General features: G+C 50.7%; 1 protein-coding gene across 1 annotated transcript; it reads left to right on the top strand.

The window, feature by feature from the left end:
* Positions 1–2432: 2432 nt before the first annotated feature.
* LOC138372142 (uncharacterized) lies at positions 2433–18379 on the top strand. The gene is made up of 5 exons (XM_069337455.1): positions 2433–2468; positions 4138–4809; positions 5253–5498; positions 17320–17514; positions 17619–18379. Exons 1-5 carry the CDS (start codon positions 2433–2435, stop codon positions 18120–18122), a joined length of 1653 nt encoding a protein of 550 aa, XP_069193556.1. The 3' UTR covers positions 18123–18379.
* The last annotated feature ends 7121 nt before the right edge of the window (positions 18380–25500 follow it).

The following is a 25500-nucleotide window of genomic DNA, read 5'->3' as shown; positions in this document are numbered from 1 at the left end:
GGCGTGGTTCACCTCCAGCCTGTTCATGTGCCGCTTGAGCCGTCCTGCTCCTTTGATTTGGGGCTTTCTCCTCTCTTCTCCTCAGTTTCTTGTGACCCCTTCAGTTCTGGATTGTTTTTCCGAGGCTCTTTTCTTGTTAACATTGGCCTCTGGGGGTCAGGTCGAGGGAGTTTCATGCTCTCCTCCGGCGCAGTTTTTCTACTCCTTTGGTCCTTCGTGTTAGGCTGTTTGCTTGCAGCAGTCTCCTTTTCTGACAGAGATTATCAATTAACTTTAGTCAGGCCGGGGTTCATCATGTGTTGCGTCCGGTTGCAGAGCTCTGCCGTTATTTGCGTGCCACAGCCTCGGTGGCCAGGGACGCGCTTTGAATTGCTCTGGTTTCCATTCTTCCCTGTTCCCGGGTTTGGGTCTCTCAGGTTTTCCGCAGGGTTATTCGGTCCACCTAGTTTGTGGTCTATCTCCGTGCCCATGACGTTCGTAAGTTTGCTGCTCTTGCTGCCATCTTCGGTAACATTTCTTGGGCTGACAATCGGGCACGGGGTTTTTGGCGGTCAAACAGGGTCCTGGCTGCATGCTACCTCATGATTGTTCCTGGGCCTAGTCGGGCCTGTATCGCTTTGGGTCGGCGGTTGCAGCCTATTGTCTCGATTTCGTGTTGAGATGTGAGTATTGATCGACTCCCGGGTAAGTTCCTCTAGTTTTTGTCTTTGGTTAAGTAGTTCCAGGGAGCCGAAGGGGTTCCCCCCAGAAAACCAACGTTGATTGTAATGAAACGCCATTTTCTGGGTTAGCCCCCGGAGGATCCCCGTCAAACCCCCCCCTCCCCTTTGTTGGCGTTTTTTCGCATGTTTTGACAGCCAGACTAAGTTGGACAGCTCCACCTCCTTTCCCGGGGAGGGTGGGAGCTGCGCAGACATGCTGCACAGCTCGTGTGACATCATGCTTGATTGCTCGTTTTCATTTGGGGAGTTCTGTCCACTTGTTTGGCTATTTTTGTTGTTTTAACCAGAATATGGGTTTGTTTTGAGACGCTTACCTTTCAGGGTGCCTGTCCCTGTCGATGGCAGATATAGAATGCTCCAAATCACATGTGCATTTCTATAGGCCATTGCTCCTCGTGCCTCTCTGAGAGGGCCAGATTCTGGCTTGTGGTCCCCGGTAAGCTTAGAACTCCATCCACACTGATGCCAAATGTTAGGGATGTCTTTATCAGCCTGGATAGCTCCGAGGAGTCGAAGGGACTCACCCAGAAAATGATGTTTCATTACATTCAATGGTGGTTTTTTAACATTTCTAACCAGTTGGATGAATTCTTGTTCTAAACTGAATTCCCCATTTCTAATCCTTTTGTACCAAGCTCTCTTTCTACATATAAGATTCTTCAGATCCTTTGTTATCCATTTCGGGTCATTAGAATTCGATCTATTCAATCTGTATGGCATACTACGTTCCTGTGCTTTGTTTAGAATTTTTTTAGATAAGTTAAATTTTGAATACACATTGAAATCCCTCTTTACATCACCAATTGCTGGGTTCTCGTCTCGCACCAAGACCAGCCCACTTCCCGTGCTCAGGACTTTCCACTCTATTTCACCCAAAAACATTCTTAGATCATTAAAATCAGCTTTTTGAAAATCTGGCACCTTAACAGAATTTTCTCATATAAATCTATTCCATTCTACGCTAAATCTGATTTCTTTATGATCTCTGTTCCCTAGCTCACTCCCTATTTCAATTTCATTAATTTGTGTCTCCCTGTTAACACTAAGTTTAAAATATTATTTTCCTGCATTGGTTCCTTAACCCGTTAACTGCGCAACACATCATATGATGTGTTCAGTGATGTGCAGTAACTTGCACTACACATCATATGATGTATTGGAGTACTACGCAAGATTTAACGGCCCGCGGATATACAGGGTTCACCACACTTTCATCAGGGCTCTTGTAAACAGACGCCATTTAAAAAAAAATCGTGGGCCAAATTCCTGGGTGTGAGGGGCCTCAGTATTGAGTAAGCAACCAAGCCTGACGCACGCAGCATGAGCTCACAGCACTGCTGTTCAGCTTGTGACCACAGCATTGCCTAAAAATGCCATAATATACATGTTCTTGCTATTATTTAGCGAAGATATTATTACAGAAGACCCCTGACTGTGATAAAACTGACCAGGATTCTGATAATAGTAGGATTGTGGTGATATTTAGCACTGTGCTCCATGGAGGGAGGAGTAATGCTGTGGGAGGGAGGGTGGTGGCGTTGTCTTCTGACTGTGTGGCCACCTTTTATTGACTGCACTCACCATACCAGCTTAGTAGTTGGCTTTGGTGAACACAAATGTAGATACTTATATATAACGTGTGTACAGAGTGTAATAACAGCTATAGGAGTAGGTTGAGAGCACAACTTATGTTGTTTACTGGTAGCCACTATGGTCTTTGGGCACCATACCAGCTTACTTGTACAAGTATGGTGAATAAAACAGGTAGATACTTATATATAATGTGCATATATAGGGTAATAACACCACAAACAGTATTGTTGGAGGAGAAATATTAGTGCGTCTGGCCTTGAGGGCGGCCGCCACCAGCTGACTGTGTAAGTAGCTATGTCACCCATGACACAAATGCTGCTTGACCTAGATGCTCTAGATATTTCATCCCATTGATGCTTTGCTTCCATCCTGTCAAAGTTTGGTGGCCTTTATATAACTCCTATTATAAGATTATAGCTTTTTCATTTAATTCTAACCAAATAGTTTCTGTGTGTAGCTCAGTTTTGATTCCCTCTTTGAGACTACATTTCAAATTTTCCCGAACATATATGGCTACTCCCCCTTTCTCGTCTAATATATTTATCTGTGTGAAATAGTTTAAATCCGCTTATTTGATATTCAGCTATTAGTTCTTTATTTTCTACTTTCATCCATGTTTCGGTAAGTGCAATAATATAATTTTTTTTTCTGTGCAGACGAGCATTTAAATTGTGTATTTTGTTTCTTAGACTCCTACTATTCGTGTAATATACCTTAAGTGTATTGTTATTTTGAGGCACTTCTCTTTCCCCTGTTCATTTTGCCAATTTGCTTCCTCCACTAACACATACTTTTAATACCTCCTTTCTCCATATCAATTTCTATAACCTATCCAGTTACAGTTTAAACCAAAACAAACCCCTCCAACCACAGGTTCCAATGAGTTGGCAACAGCAACCACCCCAGCCCTAGATAGATGCACCCCGTCCTGAGCATACATGTCATTTCTTCCATTGAAGTGTTCCCAGTTATCTACGAATGATATTGCATTTAATTTGCAATATTTGTCCAGTTGGCAATTGACACCAAGTGCTCTCGTCAACTATTCGTTTCCATCTCCCTTTCTTGGAAGAATGCCACATATGACCGGGATTCCTCCCTTGCTCCTAACTAATTCTATGGCTGTCTTAGACCTCTGTATCAGTGTCTCACTCCTAACTTGTCCTACAACATTTTCACCGGCACTGATACAAATAATGGGTTTGTTCCCATTTCCAGTTAAAACATCATTCATGTTGTTAACAATATCACCAATTCCTGCTCCCGAATAGCAAACCCTTAACTTGTTCCCCCTATCCCTGGGACAAAACGTTTTAGCCAAATACCTCACCTGGGAATCTCCCACAATGAAAATTCGCTTAAGTACTCCCATTACTTTGTGAGCATCTTGAGGGACTTGCGCTCCCTTCGTTGTCTTCCCTTTCGAGGGACTAAGACCAACTTAAACTAAGAATACTTGATCTTTCCTCCATTATCACATACGATAAATACATTTCCTTCCATTATTTGTAAGAAACTAAGGACGGGTTTTGTTAGTCTGTACTCTCGGGTACGGCTTACAAGCAGCCCTACTGCAATATGTTACCTAAAAATATTATCCTATACTCTGGGATATATTTATAAAAAATATTGGCCCTTCTGTGGATATGTTAATCTGTCAGTAATATTAACTCTGCTCTAGAATAGCTAATACAAAAAATGTATGTAAATATTATATAATTACTATTAGTAAATAAAGTACCTGTACTGTAATATTACTTTTTTTCGAGGAGACACTGTAATGTAATAATACATATAGCTTAACCAATTATTCTTTCCACAGGATAACAAGCCAGAGGAATGCTCAGTGTGTTATAACGATTATGATGACAATCAGCTACGGCCTCGCACACTGCCGTGCGGCCACACATTCTGCTCCCAGTGTATTGACAATGCTATCGAGAATGGTCAACTAACCTGCCCCAGCTGCCGTGCCGAGCACGCTGCCACAGCTGCTACTCAGTTCCCAATTAGCTATGGCATGGAGGCATTTGTTAGGAAACTGAAAGATATCCAGCTAACACAAAAGAAAACTGTACCAATAAAAAAGAAGTTACATTCCCTGGTGCAGGAGCAGAAGAGCAGCATCAGCAGCCTCATTACTAGCTGTGAAGAGGTACTGTCCCAGCTGGGGGAGTATCGGGGCCAGTTGGGGGACTGGAAGACTTGCCACCTCCAGCTCCAGGACAGACTCTATGCTCTGGTAGAGCAGAACAAGTCAGCAATGAAGCTCTTGGAACTGGAGGATACCAGTGTGGTGGATATGACAACACAAGGAGAGGAAGGAAAGACTCAGCTGCAGGCCATGTTGGGGAGCCTCGACACAGTCAACACCCCACAGGAAGTTTACATAACCATAGGCACAGCTGATGAGTGCAGCATGAAGGTAGAAGATTGGCTCAAGAAGTGCCAGGAACTCTTCCCAGATGTCAAGACTGTCCACACCTCAGTGAAGGTACGCTGTTGAAGGTCACATTGTTCTCACCCAACTGAGTGTAGTATTGCCTCTATATAAACACTTTTGACATGGAGACACATCAAGATGAGAGTTGACTTTATAGATACGAAACATTTTGCTCTAACACCTGAAACATTTTTATTAATAAAGTCAACTGTCATCTTGGTGTTTTTCTACACTGTGGTCAGTGTAGAGAAACAAAATTACTTATGTTGTCAAATTACTTACTCATTCTGATGCTTCATTATAGTCCAGTTACTTTACTCAGAGCCTGACGCTTCATTATAGTCCAGTTACTTTACTCACAGCCTGATGCTTCATTATAGTCCAGTTACTTTACTCAGAGCCTGATGCTTCATTATAGACCTGTTACTTTACTCAGAGCCTGATGCTTCATTATAGTCCAGGTTACACATTAATGTTTGTGTTGGTAATGACAGGTGCAGAAGACCATCAGGGAGGCCCTGGAGATGATGACCACAGAGACAGGTGCCACAGCTGACCCCGTACACCTGGGAGACTCAGCCTTCAGCATCATGGATAAAGTTCAGGAAATCACTCTACAGATCCCCCAGAAGCAATTAACAGTAAGTTTTTTTATTTTCTCTCATAGATCATATCACAAGATATTGAGTTGCGTTTTGAGGAGAGGAAGTTTGTTCTTAAGTATATCGAGGTTCCCCAAGGTCAACTATAGACTTTCCTTAACATACAATTCACAATAGATGCTTAACTCCTGGATAAAGATTTACTGGTAGGTAAACAGAGGCATCAGATGGAAGGAAACATGTGAACCATTTCTGTGCTGCACGGTTATCTTGAGATGATTTCGGGGCTTAGTGTCCCCGCGGCCCGGTCCTTGACCAGGCCTCCACCCCCAGGAAGCAGCTCATGCCAGCTGACTAACTCTGAGGTAAATATTTACTGCTAGGTATCTGGGGCATCAAGGTAAAAGAAAATATGCCCGTTGTTTCTCACTGGCACCCAGAATCGAACTCGGGATCACAGGATCACGCGTACAGTGTTCTGTCCGCTCAGCCACCGGCTCCGAGCCACAGGTTCGGTGATTGAACCTGTGATCCTCTATTGAACCCGGGATCCTGGCCCCCCTCACAGAGGCACAGAGAGCGGGTGACACTCCACCAACCTACCGGGAAAGCCTTCAGGAAGACAGTGAACCAAAACAGACCACTGATGGGTTCCAAGAGACTGAAGCCTTGAAACTGCCAACAAATTCCCAAACAATGCCAGCACCAACCTCCAGCCAGTAGAGGGGGGCGGGAGCTACAGGTCCAGCACCAACCCCCTGCCAGTAGAGGGGGGTGGGAGCTACAGGTCCAGCACCAACCCCCTGCCAGTAGAGGGGGGCTGGAGCTACAGGTCCAGCACCAACCCCCTGCCAGTAGAGGGGGCTGGAGCTACAGGTCAAGGACCAACCCCCTGCCAGTAGAGGGGGGCTGGAGCTACAGGTTCAGCTCCAACCCCCCTGCCAGTAGAGGGGGGCTGGAGTTACAGATCCAGCACCAACCCCCTGCCAGTAGAGAGGGGCTGGAGCTACATGTCCAGCACTAAGCCCATGCCAGTAGAGGAGGCTGGAGCTACAGGTTCAGCACCAACCCCCTGCCAGTAGAGGGGTGGCTGGAGCTACAGGTCCAGCACCAACCCCCTGCCAGTAGAGGGGGGCTGGAGCTACAGGTCCAGCACCAACCCCCTGCCAGTCGAGGGGGGGCTGGAGCAACAGGTCCAGCACCAACCCCCTGCCAGTAGAGGGGGGCTGGAGCTACAGGTCCAGCACCAACCCCCTGCCAGTAGAGGGGGGCTGGAGCTACAGGTCCCGCACCAACCCCCTGCCAGTAGAAGTGGGCTGGAGCAACAGGTCCAGCACCAACCCCCTGCCAGTAGAGGGGGGCTGGAGCTACAGGTCCAGCACCAACTCCCTGCCAGTAGAGGGGGGGGCTGGAGCAACAGGTCCAGCACCAACCCCCTGCCACTAGAAGAGGGCTGGAGCTACAAGTCCAGCACCAACTCCCTGCCAGTAGAGGGGGGGGGGGGCTGGAGCTACAGGTCCAGCACCAACCCACTGCCACTAGAGGAGGGCTGGAGCTACAGGTCCAGCACCAATCCCCTTCCAGTAGAGTTGGGCTTGAGCTACAGGTCCAGCACCAACCCCCTGCCAGTAGAAGTGGGGGGGGGGAGAAGCTGGAGCTACAGGTCCAGCACCAACCCCCTGATTGTAGAGGGGGGCTGGTGCTACAGGTCCAGCACCAATCCCCTTCCAGTAGAGTTGGGCTTGAGCTACAGGTCCAGCACCAACCCCCTGCCATTAGAAGTGGGCTGGAGCTACAGGTCCAGCTCCAACCCCCTGCCAGTAGAGGTGGGCTGGAGCTACATGTCCAGCACCTACCCCCTGCCAGTAGAGGGGGTGTCTGGAGATTCACGTCCAGCGCCATCCCCCCTGCCAGTAGAGGGGTGGGACTGGATCTACAGGTCCAGCACCAACCCCCTGCCATTAGAAGTGGGCTGGAGCTACAGTTCCAGCACCAACCCCTGCCAGTAAAGGCGGGCTGGAGCTACAGGTCCAGCACCAACCCCCTGCCAGTAGAGGGGGGCTGGAGCTACAGGTCCAGCACCAACCCCCTTCCAGTAGAGGTGGGCTTGAGCTACAGGTCCAGCACCAACCCCCTGCCAGTAGAGGGGTAGGCTGGAACTGCAGGTCCAGCACCAAGCCCCTGCCAGTAGAGGGGGGTGAAGCTACAGGTCCAGCACCAACCCCCCTGCCAGTAGAGGGGGGTGGAGCTACAGGTCCAGCACCAACCCCCCTGCCAGTAGAGGGGGGTGAAGCTACAGGTCCAGCACCAACCCCGCTGCCAGTAGAGGGGGGTGGAGCTACAGGTCCAGCACTATCCACCTTGCCAGCAGTGGGGGGGCTGGAGCTACAGGTCCAACACCATCCGTTCTGCCAGCAGTGGGGGGGCTGGAGCTTAGGGTAGAGAGGAGGGAGAACTACGAAAACCTTTCAGAAGTGACACACAATATGGACAATCATTCATATTTGCAAACATTCATGGTTTAAAGCCAAAGTCAAGTTAAGTTCATAAATGGCCTCCTATTCGAGTCAAACTCAATATTTGGGGCATTCACGGAAACTCATGCAAAAGATTACATGGATGGTGAAATCTGGATTCCAAATTATAATTTATATAGATGTGATAGAAAAACTAGGTCAAATGGAGGAGTAGGTCTGTATATTTAAGAAGACCTGGTATGCACATAACTACTAAACTCAACTAATGAGGTGGTTGAGGTACTTGGAATTAAGGTAGAGAAACTAGACCTAATTATTATTCTAATATATAAACCGCCAGATACAACGGTTGAGGAATTCACAGAGCAGATGCACAAAATAGAGAACATACTTGACAACCTAGCAAACCCAGCTCCAGATATTATCTTCCTTGGAGATTTCAATTTACAGAGTTTAAGTTGGAGAATGGCAAACACAAATATCATAGCAGGGAATGACCCGGGAAATAACCAACCACAGGTCAGTGAACTTTTGAGATTCTGTGACAAATTCTCGCTCAATCAACAGATTACAGAACCAACTAGGAACGAAAACACACTAGACTTGTTATTCACAAACAATGATGAACTAATCAGAGACATCACAATCTCAGATACTTCATACTCAGACCATAAGCTCATTGAAGTGCGAACTAGCATAAATAACGGTAGTAGGTCTAAGAGACCCAACAAGCGAGAAGGAATATTCAATCAATTCAATTTAAACAATAGGAGGATTGACTGGGAAAAAATAAATGTAGACCTTGCAACCATTCAATGGGAGATGGTCTTAAGCGACAAAACTCCCACACAGGGAATAGCTCAACTGACAGCTGAAGCTTACAAGGTCTGCTTGAAGCACGTACCTGTGAGGAGGGGCAGAAAGAGGACCACTCTAGAAAGAGAACGCAGACGACTGTACAGGAGAAGGAAAAAAATAACGGAAATGCTTCGGCAGACACAACTATCACTAGGAAAGGAAATAAGCCTAAGCAGGGAGATCGAAGAAATAGAACAAACGTTGAAGCGATCATATGAGTCTGAGGAAATGGAATTGGAACAGAAAGCTATACAAGAGATAAGGAAAAATCCAAAATATTTTTTCTCATACACAAAATCAAAATCCAAAACCTCGACCAGTATTGGACCGTTAATTACAAATGAAGGTACGTACACAGAGGACAACAAAGAGATTAATGAAATTCTAAGAAGCCAGTATGAGGCTATGTTTAGCATACCAATAAACAACATGAAAGTTGATGACCCAGACAGCTTCTTTATGAACGACATTCAAGCTGCAGATAATATACCGGTTATTACCACAAACTCGGAAGACTTTGAAAGAGAAATTGACAATATGCCTATGCACTCAGCTCCTGGGCCTGACTCATGGAATTCAATATTCATAAAGAAATGTAAACTACCAGTAGCGAGAGCACTCAGCGTAATATGGAGAAAGAGCCTGGATACAGGGGAGATACCAGCAGCACTTAAATCTGCAGATATAACTCCGTTGCACAAGGGGGAGGGGGTGGAGTAAAGTCTTGGCAAAAAATTACTGGCCAGTTGCACTAACATCACACATAATAAAAGTGTTTGAAAGAGTGATTAGGAATCAAATTTCTAGTTTTATGGAAAACAATGAATTGCACAATCCAAGACAACATGGATTTAGAGCGGGAAGATGCTGTCTGTCACAGTTACTCAACCACTATGACAAAATCACAGAAACCCTAGAAGAAAAGTAATATGCAGATGTTGTATACATAGACTTTGCAAAGGCGTTTAACAAATTTGACCATGGGGTGATAGCTCACAAAATGAGGTCAATGGAAATAACTGGAAAAGTAGGACGCTGGATACTCAATTTCCTGTCGAACAGAACACAAAGAGTAACAGTCAATCAGATAAAATCGAGTCCAAGCGATGTTAAAAGCTCTGTACCTCAAGGTACAGTCCTTGCACCGCTACTGTTCCTTAATCTCATATCTGATATAGACAAAAATACACGTCATAGCTTCGTGTCGTCCTTTGCAGATGACACAAAAATCAGCATGAAAATTACCTCTGCTGAAGACATTGAAAAACTACAAGCAGATGTCAACAAAGTTTTCGATTGGGCAGCAGAAAATAACATGATGTTTAACAGTGATAAATTTCAGGTACTCAGGTTCGGCAAAAATAAGGATCTGAAACATAATACAGGGTACAAAACACAATCGAATCTTCCCATAGTAGAAAAACAGCATGTCAAGGATTTGGGAATAATGATGTCCGACGATCTAACGTTTAGGGAGCGTTACCAAGCAAATAAGGCGTCAGCCAGAAAAATGATCGGATGGATTACGAGAACTTTCAAATCCAGGGATCCCATCACAATGGTTGTACTCTTCAAGTCACTTGTGTTGTCCCGTCTCGAGTACTGCTCAGTACTCACTTCCCCCTTTAGAGCAGGAGAGATTGGTGAAATAGAGGGAATACAGAGAACATATAAGGCACACATAGACGACATAAAACACCTAAATTATTGGGATCGTCTCAAAGCTCTCCAAATGTACTCTCTAGAAAGGAGACGAGAGAGATACCACATAATATACACATGGAAAATACTGGAGGGTCAGGTCCAAAATCTACACAGCAAAACAACAACGTACTGGAGTGAACAATATGGAAGAAAATGGAAGATTGAACCAGTGAAAAGCAGAGGTGCCATAGGCACAATCAGAGAGCATTGTATAAACATCAGAGGTCCGCGGTTGTTCAACGTCCTCCCAGCGACTATAAGAAATATTGCCGGAACAACCGTGGACATCTTCAAGAGAAAACTGGACTGTTTTCTAAGAGAAGTACCAGATCAGCCGGACTGTGGTGGGTATGTGGCCCTGCGGACCGCTCCAAGCAACAGCCTGGTGGACCAAACTCTCACAAGTCGAGCCTGGCCTCGGGCCGGGCTTGGGGAGTAGAAGAACTCCCAGAACCCCATCAACCAGGTATCAACCAGGTACAGGTCTGGCACCAACCCCCCTGCCAGTAGAGGAGGGCTGGAGCTACAGGTCCAGCACCAACCCCCTGCCAGTAGAGGGGGGCTGGAGCTACAGGTCCAGCACCAACCCCCAGCCAGTAGAGGAGGGCTGGAGCTACAGGTCCAGCACCAACCCCCTGCCAGTAGAGGGGGGCTGGAGCTACAGGTCCAGCACCAGCCCCCTGCCAGTAGAGGTGGGCTGGAGCTACAGGTCCCGCACAAACCCCCAGCCAGTAGAGGAGGGCTGGAGCTACAGGTCCAGCACCAACCCCCTGCCAGTAGAGGGGGGCTGCAGCTACAGGTCCCGCACCAACCCCCTGCCAGTAGAGGAGGGCTGGATCTACAGGTCCCGCACAAACCTTCTGCCAGTAGAGGTGGGCTGGAGCTACAGGTCCAGCACCAACCCCCTGCCAGTAGAGGGGGGCTGGAGCTACAGGTCCAGCACCAACCCCCTGCCAGTAGAGGTGGGCTGGAGCTACAGGTCCAGCGCCATCCCCCTGCCAGTAGAGGAGGGCTTGAGCTACAGGTCCAGCACCAACCCCCTGCCAGTAGAGGAGGGCTGGGGCTACAGGTCCAGCACCATCCACCCTGCTAGTAGTGGGGGGGCTGGAGCTACAGATCCTGCACCAACCCCCTGCCAGTAGAAGTAGGCTTGAGCTACAGGTCCAGCACCAACCCCCTGCCAGTAGAGACAGAGGGGCTGGAGCTTCAGGTCCAGCACCAACCCCCTGCCAGTAGAGACAGAGGGGCTGAGCAACAGGTCCAGCACCAACCCCCTGCTAGTAGAGGCGGGCTGGAGCTACTGGTCCAGCACCAACCCCCTGCCAGTAGCGGTGGGCTGGAGCTGAAGGTCCAGCACCAACCCCCTTCCAGGAGAGGGGGTGGGCGCTACAGGTCCAGCACCAACCCCCTGCTAGTAGAGGGGGGCTGTAGCTACAGGTCCAGCACCAACCCCCTTGCAGTAGAGGGGGGCTGGAGCTACAGGTCTGGCACCAACCCCCTGCCAGTAGAAAGGGGCTGGGGTTACAGATCCAGCACCAACCCCCCTGCCAGAAGAGGGGGCTGGAACTATAGGTCAAGCACCAACCCCCTGACAGTAGAGGGGGGGCTGGAGCGACAGGTCCAGCACCAACCCCTTGCCAGTAGAGGGGGGCTGAAGATACAGGTCCAGGACCAACCCCTTGCCAGTAGAGGGGGGCTATAGCTACAGATCCAGCACCAACCTCCCCCCTGCCAGTAGAGGGGGGCTGAAGATACAGGTCCAGGACCAACCCCCTGCCAGTAGAGGGGGGCTGTAGCTACAGATCCAACACCAACCCTCTGCCAGTAGAGGGGGGAGGCTGGAGCTACAGGTCCAGCACCAACCCCCTGCCAGTAGAGGGGGGTGGGAGCTACAGGTCCAGCACCAATCCCCTGCCAGTAGAGGGGGACAGGAGCTACAGGTCAATCGCCAACCTCCTTCCAGTATAGGGGGGGGGCTGGAGCTACAGGTCAAGGAACTACCCCCTGTCATTAGGGGGAGGCTGGAGCTACGGATCCAGCACCAACATCCCCCCCCCCTTCCATTAGATGGGGTTGCTGGAGGTACAGGTCCAGCACCAACCCCTTGCCAGTAGAGGGGCGGCTGGAGCTACGGATCTAGTAACCCCCCCTTTTATTAGAGGGGGCGGGGGGGGGGGGCAGGAGCTACAAGTCCAGCACCAACCCCTCTGCCAGTAGAGGGGGGCAGGAGCTACAGGTCCAGCACCAACCCCTCTGCCAGTAGAGGGGGGGGGGGCGCTGGAGCTACAGGTCCAGCACCAACCCCCCCTGCCAGTAGAGGTGGGCTGGAGCTACAGGTCCAGAACCAACCCCCCCCCCCCCCTGCCAGTAGAGGTGGGCTGGAGCTACAGGTCCAGCACAAACCCCCTGCCAGTAGAGGTGGGCTGGAGCTACAGGTCCAACATCAACCCCCTGTCAGTAGAGGGGGGCTGGAGCTACAGGTCCAACATCAACCCCCTGCCAGTAGAGGGGGGCCGGAGCTTCAGGGCCAGCACCTACCCCCTGCCAGTAGAGGGGGGCTGGAGCTACAGGTCCAGCACCAACTTTCTGCCAGTAGAGGGGTGGGGGGGGGGCAGGAGCTACTGGTCCAGCTCCAATCCCCTGCCAGTAGAGGCGGGGTAGAGCTACAGGTCCAGCACCAACCCCCTGCCAGTGGAGGCGGGCTAGAGCTACAGGTCCAGCACCAACTCTCTGCCAGTAGAGGGGGGGGGGGGCTGGAGCTACAGGTCCAGCACCAACCCCCTGCCAGTAGAGGGGGGGCTGGAGTTTCAGGTCCAGCACCAACCCTCTGCCAGTAGAGGGGGTGCTGGAGCTACATTTCTAGCACCAACCCCCTGCTAGTAGAGGAAGGGCTGGAGCTATAGGTCGAGTACCAACCCACCATTCCAGTTGAGGGGGGGGGCGGGGCTGGAGCTACAGGTCCAGCAGCAACCCCCGCCCAGTAGAGGAGGGCTGGAGCTACAAGTCCAACACCAACCCCCGCCTGTAGAAGAAGGGCTGAAGGTACATGTCCAGCACCAACCCCCTGCCAGTAGAGGGGGACTGGAGCTACAGGACCAGCACCAACCCCTTATCAGTTGAGGGGGGGCTGGAGCTACAGGTCCAGCAACAACCCCCTGCCAGTAGAGGAAGGGCTGGAGATACAGGTCCGACACGAACCCCTTGTCAGTAGAGGGGGGGCTACAGCTACAGGTCCAGCACCAACCCCCTGCCAGTAGACGGGGGGCTGGAGCTACAGGTTCAACACCAATCACCTGCTAGTAGAGGAAGGGCTGTAGCTACAGGTCCAGCACCAACCCCCTTCCAGTAGAGGGAGGCTGGAGTTACAGGTCAGCACCAACTCCCTGTCAGTAGAGGGGGGCTGAAGCTACAGGTCAGGCAGCAACCCCCTGCCAGTAGAGGTGGGCTGGACCTACAGGTCCAGCACCAACCCCTGCCAGTAGAGGGGAGGCTGGAGCTACAGGTCCAGCACCAACCCCCTGCCAGTAGAGGAAGGGCTGGAGCTACAGGTCCAGCACCAACCCCCTGCCAGTAGAGGGAGGCTGAAGCTACAGGTCAGGCAGCAACCCCCTGCCAGTAGAGGTGGGCTGGACCAGGTCCAGCACCAACCCCTGCCAGTAGAGGGGAGGCTGGAGCTACAGGTCCAGCACCAACCCCCTGCCAGTAGAGGAAGGGCTGGAGCTACAGGTCCAGCACCAACCACCTGCCAGTAGAGGGAGGCTGGAGTTACAGGTCAGCACCAACTCCCTGTCAGTAGAGGGGGGCTGAAGCTACAGGTCAGGCAGCAACCCCCTGCCAGTAGAGGTGGGCTGGAGCTACAGGTCCAGCACCAACCCCCTGCCAGTAGAGGGGGGGCTGGAGCTACAGGTCCAGCACCAACCCCCTGCCAGTAGAGGAAGGGCTGGAGCTACAGGTCCAGCTCCAACCCCCTGCCAGTAGAGGAAGGGCTGGAGCTACAGGTCCAGCACCAACCCCCTGCCAGTAGAGGAAGGGCTGGAGCTACAGGTCCAGCACCAACCCCCTGCCAGTAGAGGAAGGGCTGGAGCTACAGGTCCAGCACCAACCCCCTGCCAGTAGAGGAAGGGCTGGAGCTACAGGTCCAGCACCAACCCCCTGCCAGTAGAGGAAGGGCTGGAGCTACAGGTCCAGCACCAACCCCCTGCCAGTAGACGAAGGGCTGGAGCTACAGGTCCAGCACCAACCCCCTGCCCGTAGAGGAAGGGCTGGAGCTACAGGTCCAGCACCAACCCCCTGCCAGTAGAGGAAGGGCTGGAGCTACAGGTCCAGCACCAACCCCCTGCCAGTAGGTGCTTTCCTTGACTTGCTTCAGTTTATGTGTAGTGTAATGTGCTGATTGTGGTGAATGTGGTAGGTGTGATTGACTGATAATGGGGCTGACACTGACCACAGGTGATAATAGGGCTGACACTGACCACAGGTTATAATGGGGCTGACACTGACCACAGGTGATAATGGGGCTGACACTGACCACAGGTTATAATGGGGCTGACACTGACCACAGGTGATAATGGGGCTGACACTGACCACAGGTTATAATGGGGCTGACACTTACCACAGGTTATAATGGGGCTGACACTGACCACAGGTGATAATAGGGCTGACATTGTCCACAGGTGATAATGGGGCTGACACTGTCCATAGGTGATAATGGGGCTGACACTGACCACAGGTGATAATGGGGCTGACACTGTCCACAGGTGATAATGGAGCTGACACTGTCCATAGGTGATAATGGGGCTGACACTGACCACAGGTGATAATGGGGCTGACACTGTCCACAGGTGATAATGGGGCTAACACTGACCACAGGTGATAATGGGGCTGACACTGACCACAGGTGATAATGGGGTTGACACTGTCCACAGGTGATAATGGGCCTGACACTGACCACATGTGATAATGGGGCTGACACTGACCACAGATGATAATGGGGCTGACACTGACCACAGGTGATAATGGGGCTGACACTGACCACAGGTGATAATGGGGCTGACACTGACCACAGGTGATAATGGGGCTGACACTGACCACAGGTTATAATGGGGCTGACACTGACCACAGGTGATAATGGGGCTGACACTGACCACAGGTTATAATGGGGCTGTCACTGACCACAGGTGATAATGGGGCTGACACTGACCACAGGTTATAATGGGGCTGACACTTACCACAGGTTATAATGGGGCTGACACTGACCACAGGTGATAATGGGGCTGACATTGTCCACAGGTGATAATGGGGCTGACACTGTCCATAGGTGATAATGGGACTGACACTGACCACAGGTGATAATGGGGCTGACACTGTCCACAGGTGATAATGGGGCTGACACTGTCCATAGGTGATAATGGGGCTGACACTGACCACAGGTGATAATGGGGCTGACACTGTCCACAGGTGATAATGGGGCTAACACTGACCACAGGTGATAATGGGGCTGACACTGACCACAGGTGATAATGGGGTTGACACTGTCCACAGGTGATAATGGGCCTGACACTGACCACAGGTGATAATGGGGCTGACACTGACCACAGATGATAATGGGGCTGACACTGACCACAGGTGATAATGGGGCTGACACTGACCACAGGTGATAATGGGGCTGACACTGACCACAGGTGATAATGGGGCTGACACTGACCACAGGTTATAATGGGGCTGACACTGACCACAGGTGATAATGGGGCTGACACTGACCACAGGTTATAATGGGGCTGACACTGACCACAGGTGATAATGGGGCTGACACTGACCACAGGTTATAATGGGGCTGACACTTACCACAGGTTATAATGGGGCTGACACTGACCACAGGTGATAATGGGGCTGACATTGTCCACAGGTGATAATGGGGCTGACACTGTCCATAGGTGATAATGGGGCTGACACTGACCACAGGTGATAATGGGGGTGACACTGTCCACAGGTGATAATGGAGCTGACACTGTCCATAGGTGATAATGGGGCTGACACTGGCCACAGGTGATAATGGGGCTGACACTGTCCACAGGTGATAATGGGGCTAACACTGACCACAGGTGATAATGGGGCTGACACTGACCACAGGTGATAATGGGGTTGACACTGTCCACAGGTGATAATGGGCCTGACACTGACCACAGGTGATAATGGGGCTGACACTGACCACATATGATAATGGGTCTGACACTGACCACAGGTGATAATGGGGCTGACACTGACCACAGGTGATAATGGGGCTGACACTGACCACAGGTGATAATGGGGCTGACACTGACCACAGGTTATAATGGGGCTGACACTGACCACAGGTGATAATGGGGCTGACACTGACCACAGGTTATACTGGGGCTGACACTTACCACAGGTTATAATGGGTCTGACACTGACCACAGGTGATAATGGGGCTGACATTGTCCACAGGTGATAATGGGGCTGACACTGTCCATAGGTGATAATGGGGCTGACACTGACCACAGGTGATAATGGGGCTGACACTGTCCACAGGTGATAATGGGGCTGACACTGTCCATAGGTGATAATGGGGCTGACCCTGACCACAGGTGATAATGGGGCTGACACTGTCCACAGGTGATAATGGGGCTAACACTGACCACAGGTGATAATGGGGCTGACACTGACCACAGGTGATAATGGGGGTTGACACTGTCCACAGGTGATAATGGGCCTGACACTGACCACAGGTGATAATGGGGCTGACACTGACCACAGGTGATAATGGGGCTGACACTGACCACAGGTGATAATGGGGCTGACACTGACCACAGGTGATAATGGGGCTGACACTGACCACAGGTGATAATGGGGCTGACACTGACCACAGGTGATAATGGGGCTGACACTGTCCACAGGTTGAGGACCTCCGCAGGATGAGGGAGCCCGTCAAGAGGCTGGTGGAGGCTGGCCGGGTGTTGGCCGTCCAGGAAGACCAAGATGGCCGCCGCTCCGCCAGGATAACTCTACAAGACGGACAGCTGTACCTCCACCCACTCCTGCGTCAGCCCACGCCCGCCCACGCCCACACCCTCCAGGTAACTTTATTACACCCACTAGTCTTACTGACATTACTGACTTACTGAGTTGTGATAACTAATATGATAACATTTTGTTATACAGTTATCAGCATGATTTATTTCATTTCCTGCAGGAGAGTGAGGTTGTGGGCGTGCTGGAGCCCTCCTGCACCCTGGCGTTCCTTGACCTCGGGTGGGCGGGGTCAACAAGAGGGCGGGTCACCATCCGGCTGACCCCTGACACTCCGCTGGCCAGACAGTTTGTGTTGTTGTGTACGGGCCAGCGGGGCCACACCTACCGCAACACTAAACTGTTCCAGGTGTGGGACAAGGGTAGGTCGGGGGAGTGTGTGGCGGGCGGAGACTACGAGAGTAATGATGGTAGGAGAGGAGCCCCACTGCTGCCTGACCTCCACGGGCGGTACCGGGAGTCAGGCCGGGCAGGAGCTGTGTGGTCCAGGTGGTCGCCGGGGGCTGCCAGGAGTGCCCAGTTCGGCATCACCACCAGGGACCGCCAGGGTGGTGATCAGTGTTCACGTGTCTTCGGTGATGTGGTGAGCGGCCTGGATGTGGTGAGGGCAGCAGTCAACCACAGTGACATTACGGAGGTGACTGTGGTGGACTGTGGTGTTGTGCTGCCACTCTAGTTCACTGTACCACCACCATCACTACTGTGGTGTTGTGCTGCCACTCTAGTTCAATGTACCACCACCATCACTACTGTGGTTTTGTGCTGCCACTCTAGTTCACAGTACCACCACCATCACTACTGTGGTGTTGTACTGTCACTCTTCCACTTACTATTACTTCTATATCACCAACGCCTCACTATCTCTGCTATATCACTGATCCATGGTGTGTTGTGATATTACCATACTGATCCATGGTGTGTTGTGATATTACCATACTGATCCATGGTGTGTTGTGATATTACCATACTGGACCATGGTGTGTTGTGATATTACCATACTGGGCCATGGTGTGTTGTGATATTACCATACTGGTCCATGGTGTGTTGTGATATTACCATACTGGTCCATGGTGTGTTGTGATATTACCATACTGGACCATGGTGTGTTGTGATATTACCATATGGGTGTGAGGTGGTGTTATGACTACACATACACCAGTATGATCATACTGTAGCTGGTGTATGATGTGCTCAAACTGTATAGTGATGTCTTGGCTGATTAGCCTAGTATCATGAATATTAATTTATGTAGTTATTCTTTTTACAACACACTAGTATTAAATGTGTATTGCCAATGTATGCCACATATATCTATGTATATTATATATTGGTGTATACTGGCAGCAGGTTTTCTTTCAAACATGTTTCATTGAATATGACTGCATATTCTGAATTTATTATTTTCTGGTTTAGGGCGTCTATACCTCTAACTATTTTCTTAGCATCAGGGCTTAATTGAAATAGGAGTTCTCCAAAACTCATTTTCGTACTTTTAAGGTGAAGAAAAGTAGTGATTTACTATAGAGTGTATTACACTTATTTGTATAATTTGCACGACGTTTCGAACCTCCATGGTTCATTCTCAAGTGAACAGATCTTACAATACTAGTTGATTTTATACCCACAATGGGTCAGGTGATAATACAATAAAGGTGAAAACATGGGGGGATACATAAGGGATAAATGTGAGGTGAAACATAGGGGTAACTGCAGAAGGCTTATTGGCCCATACGAGGCAGCTCCTATCTAAACACAGATTAATCCAGTGTAATTGGCCTATTATCAATACCATATGTCCAGTATGGTATTGATATTATATATCTGTAACATAAGCCCTTGCCATGTATTTGTGGATATATATTAGAAGTCTAGTGAATAGCAGTAGCCTAATGTCATGTAGCTTGAAAAACATCCGTTTATGCTTATATTATGGAATGCGACATAATGCTGTATAGGAAATATTATGTGAACTATGATAGAGAATATAAATTTAGGTCTCTGATGTATTACTGTCATGTATACTGTATAATTTCCCTTTCATTATTGTTCATTACATTGTCCTCTAACATTTAATTAGATTTTGGCACTGAGATGTATACCACATACATGGTTTTGATACACATGTTGTATATATATTGTGACGGGAAAGTAAGTAAGTAATTATCAAAAGAAGGCACCAAACCGGGAAGGCTATGTAGCACCATCAAATACGCAAAATAATCAGAGGGCGCTAAATATCACCAAGGATGCCAATACGAGAACAAAAACGCATAAGGCGAACGATATCAAAAGTATCCGAGTCACCAAGAATTCTATCGAGGGACAGGTGACCGCGAGGGGCGGTCGGAAAGCAAAACATACGCTCGTCCTGGAAGTCAGGACATTCAAGAAGGACATGCACGACCGTAAGAGGGACAATGCAACTAGGACAATAAGGAGCAGGGCGGCGCTCCATCAAGTGACCATGGGTTAAGCGAGTATGGCCAATACGCAACCTCGCCAGAGCTGTTTCCCACCGCCGGTTACGGTGGAAGGAGGACTGCCACGAGGAAACACAACATTTAAGAGTACGTAGCTTGTTACCAGTAACAGACAACCAAGAAGCCTGCCAACGGGTAAGGACTGAGGAATGGATAACCGGGTAAAAGTCGGAATACGGAATGCCCTTACGAGAGATGGGACAAGAGCGGACAGCTTCCTTGGCGGCAGCATCCGCACGCTCATTTAAAGACACACCAATATGGCTGGGAACCCAACAAAACTCAACCGACTTAAATTTACTATGAACGAGGAACAGCCAATGCTGGATCTCGACAACCACTGGATGAACTGGATTAAAGGACCCGAGAGCCATGAGGGCACTACGAGAGTCAACAACAACTACAAAGGAAGACTGACAACGAGAAAGTAGGAGACGAAGAGCATAGAGAATAGCATAAAGTTCCGCTGTAAAGATGCTAGTCTCCGGAGGCAAGCGACACATATAAGTGCGATCAGGAAAAACAACAGAGTAGCCAACACCGTCCGCTGACTTAGACCCATCGGTGAAGACAGAAACGGAGCGGGAGTGAGAAGAAAAGTGCTCGAGGAAAAGGCGTTTTAGAACCGTAGGAGGGGTAAAAGCTTTAGTGACACGGGTCAAGGAAGTACAAAACCGCGGAAGAGGGACCCTCCACGGGGGCAAAGAAGGAACAACACGAGGAGAAACATCAGAAATACGAACGGAAAGAGAATCCTGCAGGCGAGATAACCGGACAGAAAGAGGGAGGTGGTGAAGAGGAACAGGAACCGCAGGAGGGGTAAAAGTTAAAGCACGACAGAGGCGAGAGGAAGGATGTTGCAAGGACCGCGCAAGATAGCGAAGACAGTAGCGATCACGGCGGTCCTGGAGAGACAGGAAGCCAGTGTCAACATACAAGCTAAGGACGGGAGTCGAACGAAAGGCACCAGAACTGAGGCGCAACCCAGTATGGTGCAAAGCATCAAGACGGCGAAGAGTAGAAGGAGAAGCAGACGAGTAAGCAGGGCAACCATAATCGAGCTTAGACAGGACGAGAGAAGAATGTAAAGCAAGGAGAGTGCGCCTATCTGCCCCCCAAGAAGTATGGGACAAGACCCGAAGGAGGGTAAGGGCCTTAGAGCACTCAACACGGAGGTAAGAGATATGGGGAGACCAAGACAAACGAGTGTCAAGGAATAACCCCAAAAGCTTCGCGGAATCTTTGTATTCAAGGGGATGACCATAAAGTGACAAAGAGGGACGAAGAACAACCCGTTTCCGCGTAAATGTCATGGCACAAGTCTTAGAAGTAGAGAACTTGAAGCCATGATCAGTGGCCCAAGACGACACGGCATCAATTGCAAGTTGAAGCCGGCGTCGAAGGAGAGGCGAATCATCACCCTGACAACAAAGGGTAAGATCATCGACATAGAGAGCGGAGAAGACACCAGAAGGAAGAGAGGAAAGAAGACCATTGAGGGCAACCAGAAAAAGAGTAGTGCTCAGAACACTACCCTGGGGCACACCTTCGTATTGCTGAAAAGAGGGAGAGAGAGCGGTACCAAGGCGCACCCGAAAGGAACGACGAGAGAGGAAGCTGCGGAGAAAGAGAGGGAGATGACCACGAAGGCCAAAAGAATGAAGTTGAGATAGGATATGATAACGCCAAGTGGTGTCGTAAGCCTTTTCCAGGTCAAAAAGGACGGCAACAACGGAGGTCTTCGCAGCAAAAGCAGTACGAATATAGACCTCCAAGTTCACCAGGACATCTGTCGTGCTGCGGCACTTGCGGAAACCAAATTGAGAAGGGGAGAGGAGGTGATGGTGTTCCAGGAACCACATCAGACGAACGTTAACCATACGTTCAAAAAGTTTGCAGACACAACTTGTGAGAGCAATAGGGCGAAAGTCCTTAGGGGAAGTACCCAGAGACCCCGGTTTGCGAACAGGGAGGACAACGGCATCGAGCCAGTCCTCAGGGACTGACGACGACTCCCAGATCCGATTATACAGACTCAGTAAATACTGAGACGTGCTCGGAGGGAGATGGCGAAGCATCTCATAATGAATACCATCGGAGCCCGCCGCCGTAGAACCGCAGAGGGCCAGAGCAGAACGAAGTTCAGAGAGAGAGAAGGGATCATTATAGGGAAGCTGAAGATGAGTGCAGAAATCTAAAGGACGAGACTCAAGGACAGGTTTACGAAGAAGGAAAGATTGGGGAAGATGGAGACCAGAGCTAACAGAAGAAAAGTGGGAACCCAGTTCGGAAGCGACCTGCAACGGGTCCGCCACAAGAGTATCATGGAGGTGAAGGACCGGTGAAACATCGGGAACGAACTTACCCGCTATCTTGCGGATACGCTTCCAGATCTGGGCCAGAGGGGTTTCGGACGTAAGTGTTGAGACATAAGATGCCCAACATTCACGTTTAGCCGTACGGATGGCCCTACGGGCCACCGCACTCGCTTTCCGAAAGAAAAGAAAAGAATCGGTCGTCTGCCTACGGCGGTGCCTCTTCCAGGCTGCACGCTTACAGCGGACAGCCCGAGCACAGTCCGCATTCCACCAGGGAACGCACTTCCGCGGACCCCGAGAGGAAGAGCGAGGAATAGAGCGGAGGGCAGCGTTGAAGACAGTGTCATGAAAAAGGAGGAGAGCGCGAGAGAGAGGCAGAAGGGAGAGGTCAGAGAGAGCAGCACTGAGGGTAAATAGGGTCCAGTCTGCCTTAGCAAACTGCCACCTAGGGAAAGAGAGGGAAGGGCGAAAAGAGAAAAAGGAAACAAGGATGGGGAAATGATCACTTCCATGGAGGTCATCAAGAACCTGCCACGTGAAATCTAAGTAAAGAGAAGAAGAGCAGAGAGAAAGATCAAGACAAGAAAGGGTGCGAGTCCGAGAGTCCAAATGAGTGGGCTCACCAGAATTCAGAAGAGACAGGGAAGAAGATAGGAGAAACGGCTCAAGGAGGCGACCCCGGGTATTCGTCAGAACGTCACCCCAAAGAGAATGACGACAATTGAAGTCACCCAGCAGGAGCACAGGCTCCGGCAAGGAGTCTAGGAGGTGTTTCAAATCAGGAAGAGAGAGCGGGACACTCGGGGGGAGATAAATGGAACAAACTGTGTACCATTTCCCCACAAAGATACGAGCAGCAGAACAATAGAGAGGCGAAGGAAAAAGTAAAGGAACAAAGGGAACATCCGCACGAATCAAGAGAGCAGAAGAATTAGAAGCCCCAGCAATGGCTGGGGGGGGGGAGAGAAAGGAATAGCCACGAAAACGACCAGGACGAGCACCAAGCATTGGCTCCTGGAGACAGACACAAAGGGGCAAAAACCGCGAAATCAGAAGTTGGAGTTCGAGGAAATTGGCGTAATAACCTCGAACGTTCCATTGAAGAATGGACAACGACGGGAAGAGAAAGGACAAAAACAGAGAACAAGGAAGAAACAAAGGCGAAAGAGCGACAGAGCACGTTAAAGAATATCAGGGTCGGGATCAGGGTCAGCAAAGTCAGGGTTAGGGGGCATGGGTAAACTGAGCAAAGACGGAGGGAAGGAAACGGGAGAACAGATCAGAGGTGGGCGGGCGGGGTCCGGAGGAGGAGGAGGAAGAGGAGGAGACAACGGAGAGGAGCGGTCAAGGACAGCAGTAGGAAGAGGGGGAGTAGAAAGAGGGGAGCGCACCCCAGCAAGAGCAGCAACCGAAAGGGAAGCAGGGGCCAAAGAAACCTCCATAGCAGGAACAGGGGGTGCAACCACGGAAACGGGAGGGGAAGGAGCAACAGAGCCAGAAGTAGGAGCTAAGGAAGAAAGCGAAGCCTTCTTACCCGCCGGGGAAGAGGAAGGAGAGGAGCCAGGCTCACGCTTCTGACTTAAAGAGACAGGTGTCCCAGCAACTACGTACCGGGCAACGGATTCCAGCGTCTCAACAGGAGAAGCCGAACGAGAGCAAAACGACGGCCGTTAGGAGAGCGATGGACATCCGCCTGCACCGACAGGCGGCGGGGAGAGCCGAGAGATGGAGGAAGAGGATGGGAAGGAGGATCGGAGGGGGACGAGGAAGAAGACACAGGAGACATGACAGATCGGGTGGAAAGAAGGGGAACCCCAGACAGAGGACCAGGAGGGGGACCCCTCGGGAAAGAACTCAAAGGAACAGAGGAGGGGGCAGTGGGCGTATCAGGGTCCAAGGCCCGGAAACGGTTGAGAGTCTGAGGAAGGGGGGAAGGACGAGGAGAGGAAGAGCGCAACACGCGAGCATAAGAGATGTTAGTATAAGGCGGGAGCCGGCGAACCTGGCGCCTCGCCTCAGGAAAAGACAAACGCTCCCGGTGCTTCAGGTTAAGGACGGCCGCCTCAAGCTTGTAATGGACACAGGCACGGGAGAACGTAGGATGGGCCTCACCGCAGTTGAGGCAGCGAGCTTGGGGAGAAGTGCACTCCGACTTAGAGTGACCTTCACTCCCACACAAAGGACAGAGAGAGACAGTCCCAGAGCAGCGGAGGGCACCATGCCCAAACCTCCAGCACTTATTACAAAGTCGAGGAGAAGGAATATACTCCTGGACAGAGCACCTAGCACCAGCAAGAATGACAGAGGATGGAAGGGTCCTACCATCAAAGGTGATCTTCACAACGCGAAGGGGTTGACGTCGACGACCACGAGGGGGACGAGTAAACGAGTCAACCTGGAGGACAGAATGGCCTTGGGCATCAAGGATATGCCGAATATCATCGTGGCAATCCTGCAGATTCCGAACACCGGTTGCAACATGGGGTGGGAGGAGAATAGTGCCAACACTGGAATTCATCTGAACGTTCTTGGAGACCCGAACAGGGATCTCGCCAAGGCAAGATAAGGCAGCCAAGCGGGAAGCCGCATCCTGAGAAGGAGCAGCAACGACACGTGTACCAAGACGAGTGGGGTTGAAAGTAACACACGCATCCACGGAATCTACAAGATGCCGATGGAGGGAGAAATCGTCAGGAGGCGCAGAATCAAGAGGGAGGAGATCAAAGTATTTGGCCCATGAAGCAGGACCAAACAAGGCCTGATACGCATCAGCACGGGAAGGAATCGAGCGAGTGCGGTTGGGGCGCGAACGGCGTTGAGAACCCCTAGAGAGAGAGGGGTCAAAAGGCGCAGTAGTCACAACGAAAGACTTAGCCACACCAGGGGACGAAGTGGTCACCACCGGGGGCTGGAGGCTCGACCCAACCTCAGAGGAGGGAGGGGAGCTGGGGGAAGAAGTCAGGACGGTCAAAGGAGGAGCAAGGTCGGGGCCCAACGCAGCGGGAGCTACAGAGCCTGGTCTTCCAATACAGGCCGACTCGGGGGCTTGGTCGCCCACCCCACGAGCCTGAGAGGGTACAACGGAAACATTCAACGACATAGAGACGAAAAGTGACAAATTCATCCACGAATGTGCCCCCATACCCACCATGGAGCCACAATTAGAGGCAGGACACCCAACAGGAAGCTATCGCTGATCACGCCGGGGCCCCCTAGGGGTGCGTCGTGAGTATACGCCCCACAAACGCCACCTTAA

Source organism: Procambarus clarkii, chromosome 38 (genome assembly GCF_040958095.1).
Source record: "Procambarus clarkii isolate CNS0578487 chromosome 38, FALCON_Pclarkii_2.0, whole genome shotgun sequence".
Classification (NCBI taxonomy): domain Eukaryota; kingdom Metazoa; phylum Arthropoda; class Malacostraca; order Decapoda; family Cambaridae; genus Procambarus; species Procambarus clarkii.
Note: the sequence above shows the minus strand (reverse complement) of the source record. Positions and strands in the feature narration are given on the sequence as shown.

Excerpts from the sequence above, each read along its gene's own strand:
- LOC138372142 (XM_069337455.1), top strand. The coding sequence starts at position 2,433 with ATGGTCTTTGGGCACCATACCAGCTTACTTGTACAA. Across the intron at positions 2,469-4,137 it reads ATACCAGCTTACTTGTACAA|GATAACAAGCCAGAGGAATG; the intron begins GTATGGTGAATA and ends TTCTTTCCACAG. Across the intron at positions 4,810-5,252 it reads CTGTCCACACCTCAGTGAAG|GTGCAGAAGACCATCAGGGA; the intron begins GTACGCTGTTGA and ends TGGTAATGACAG.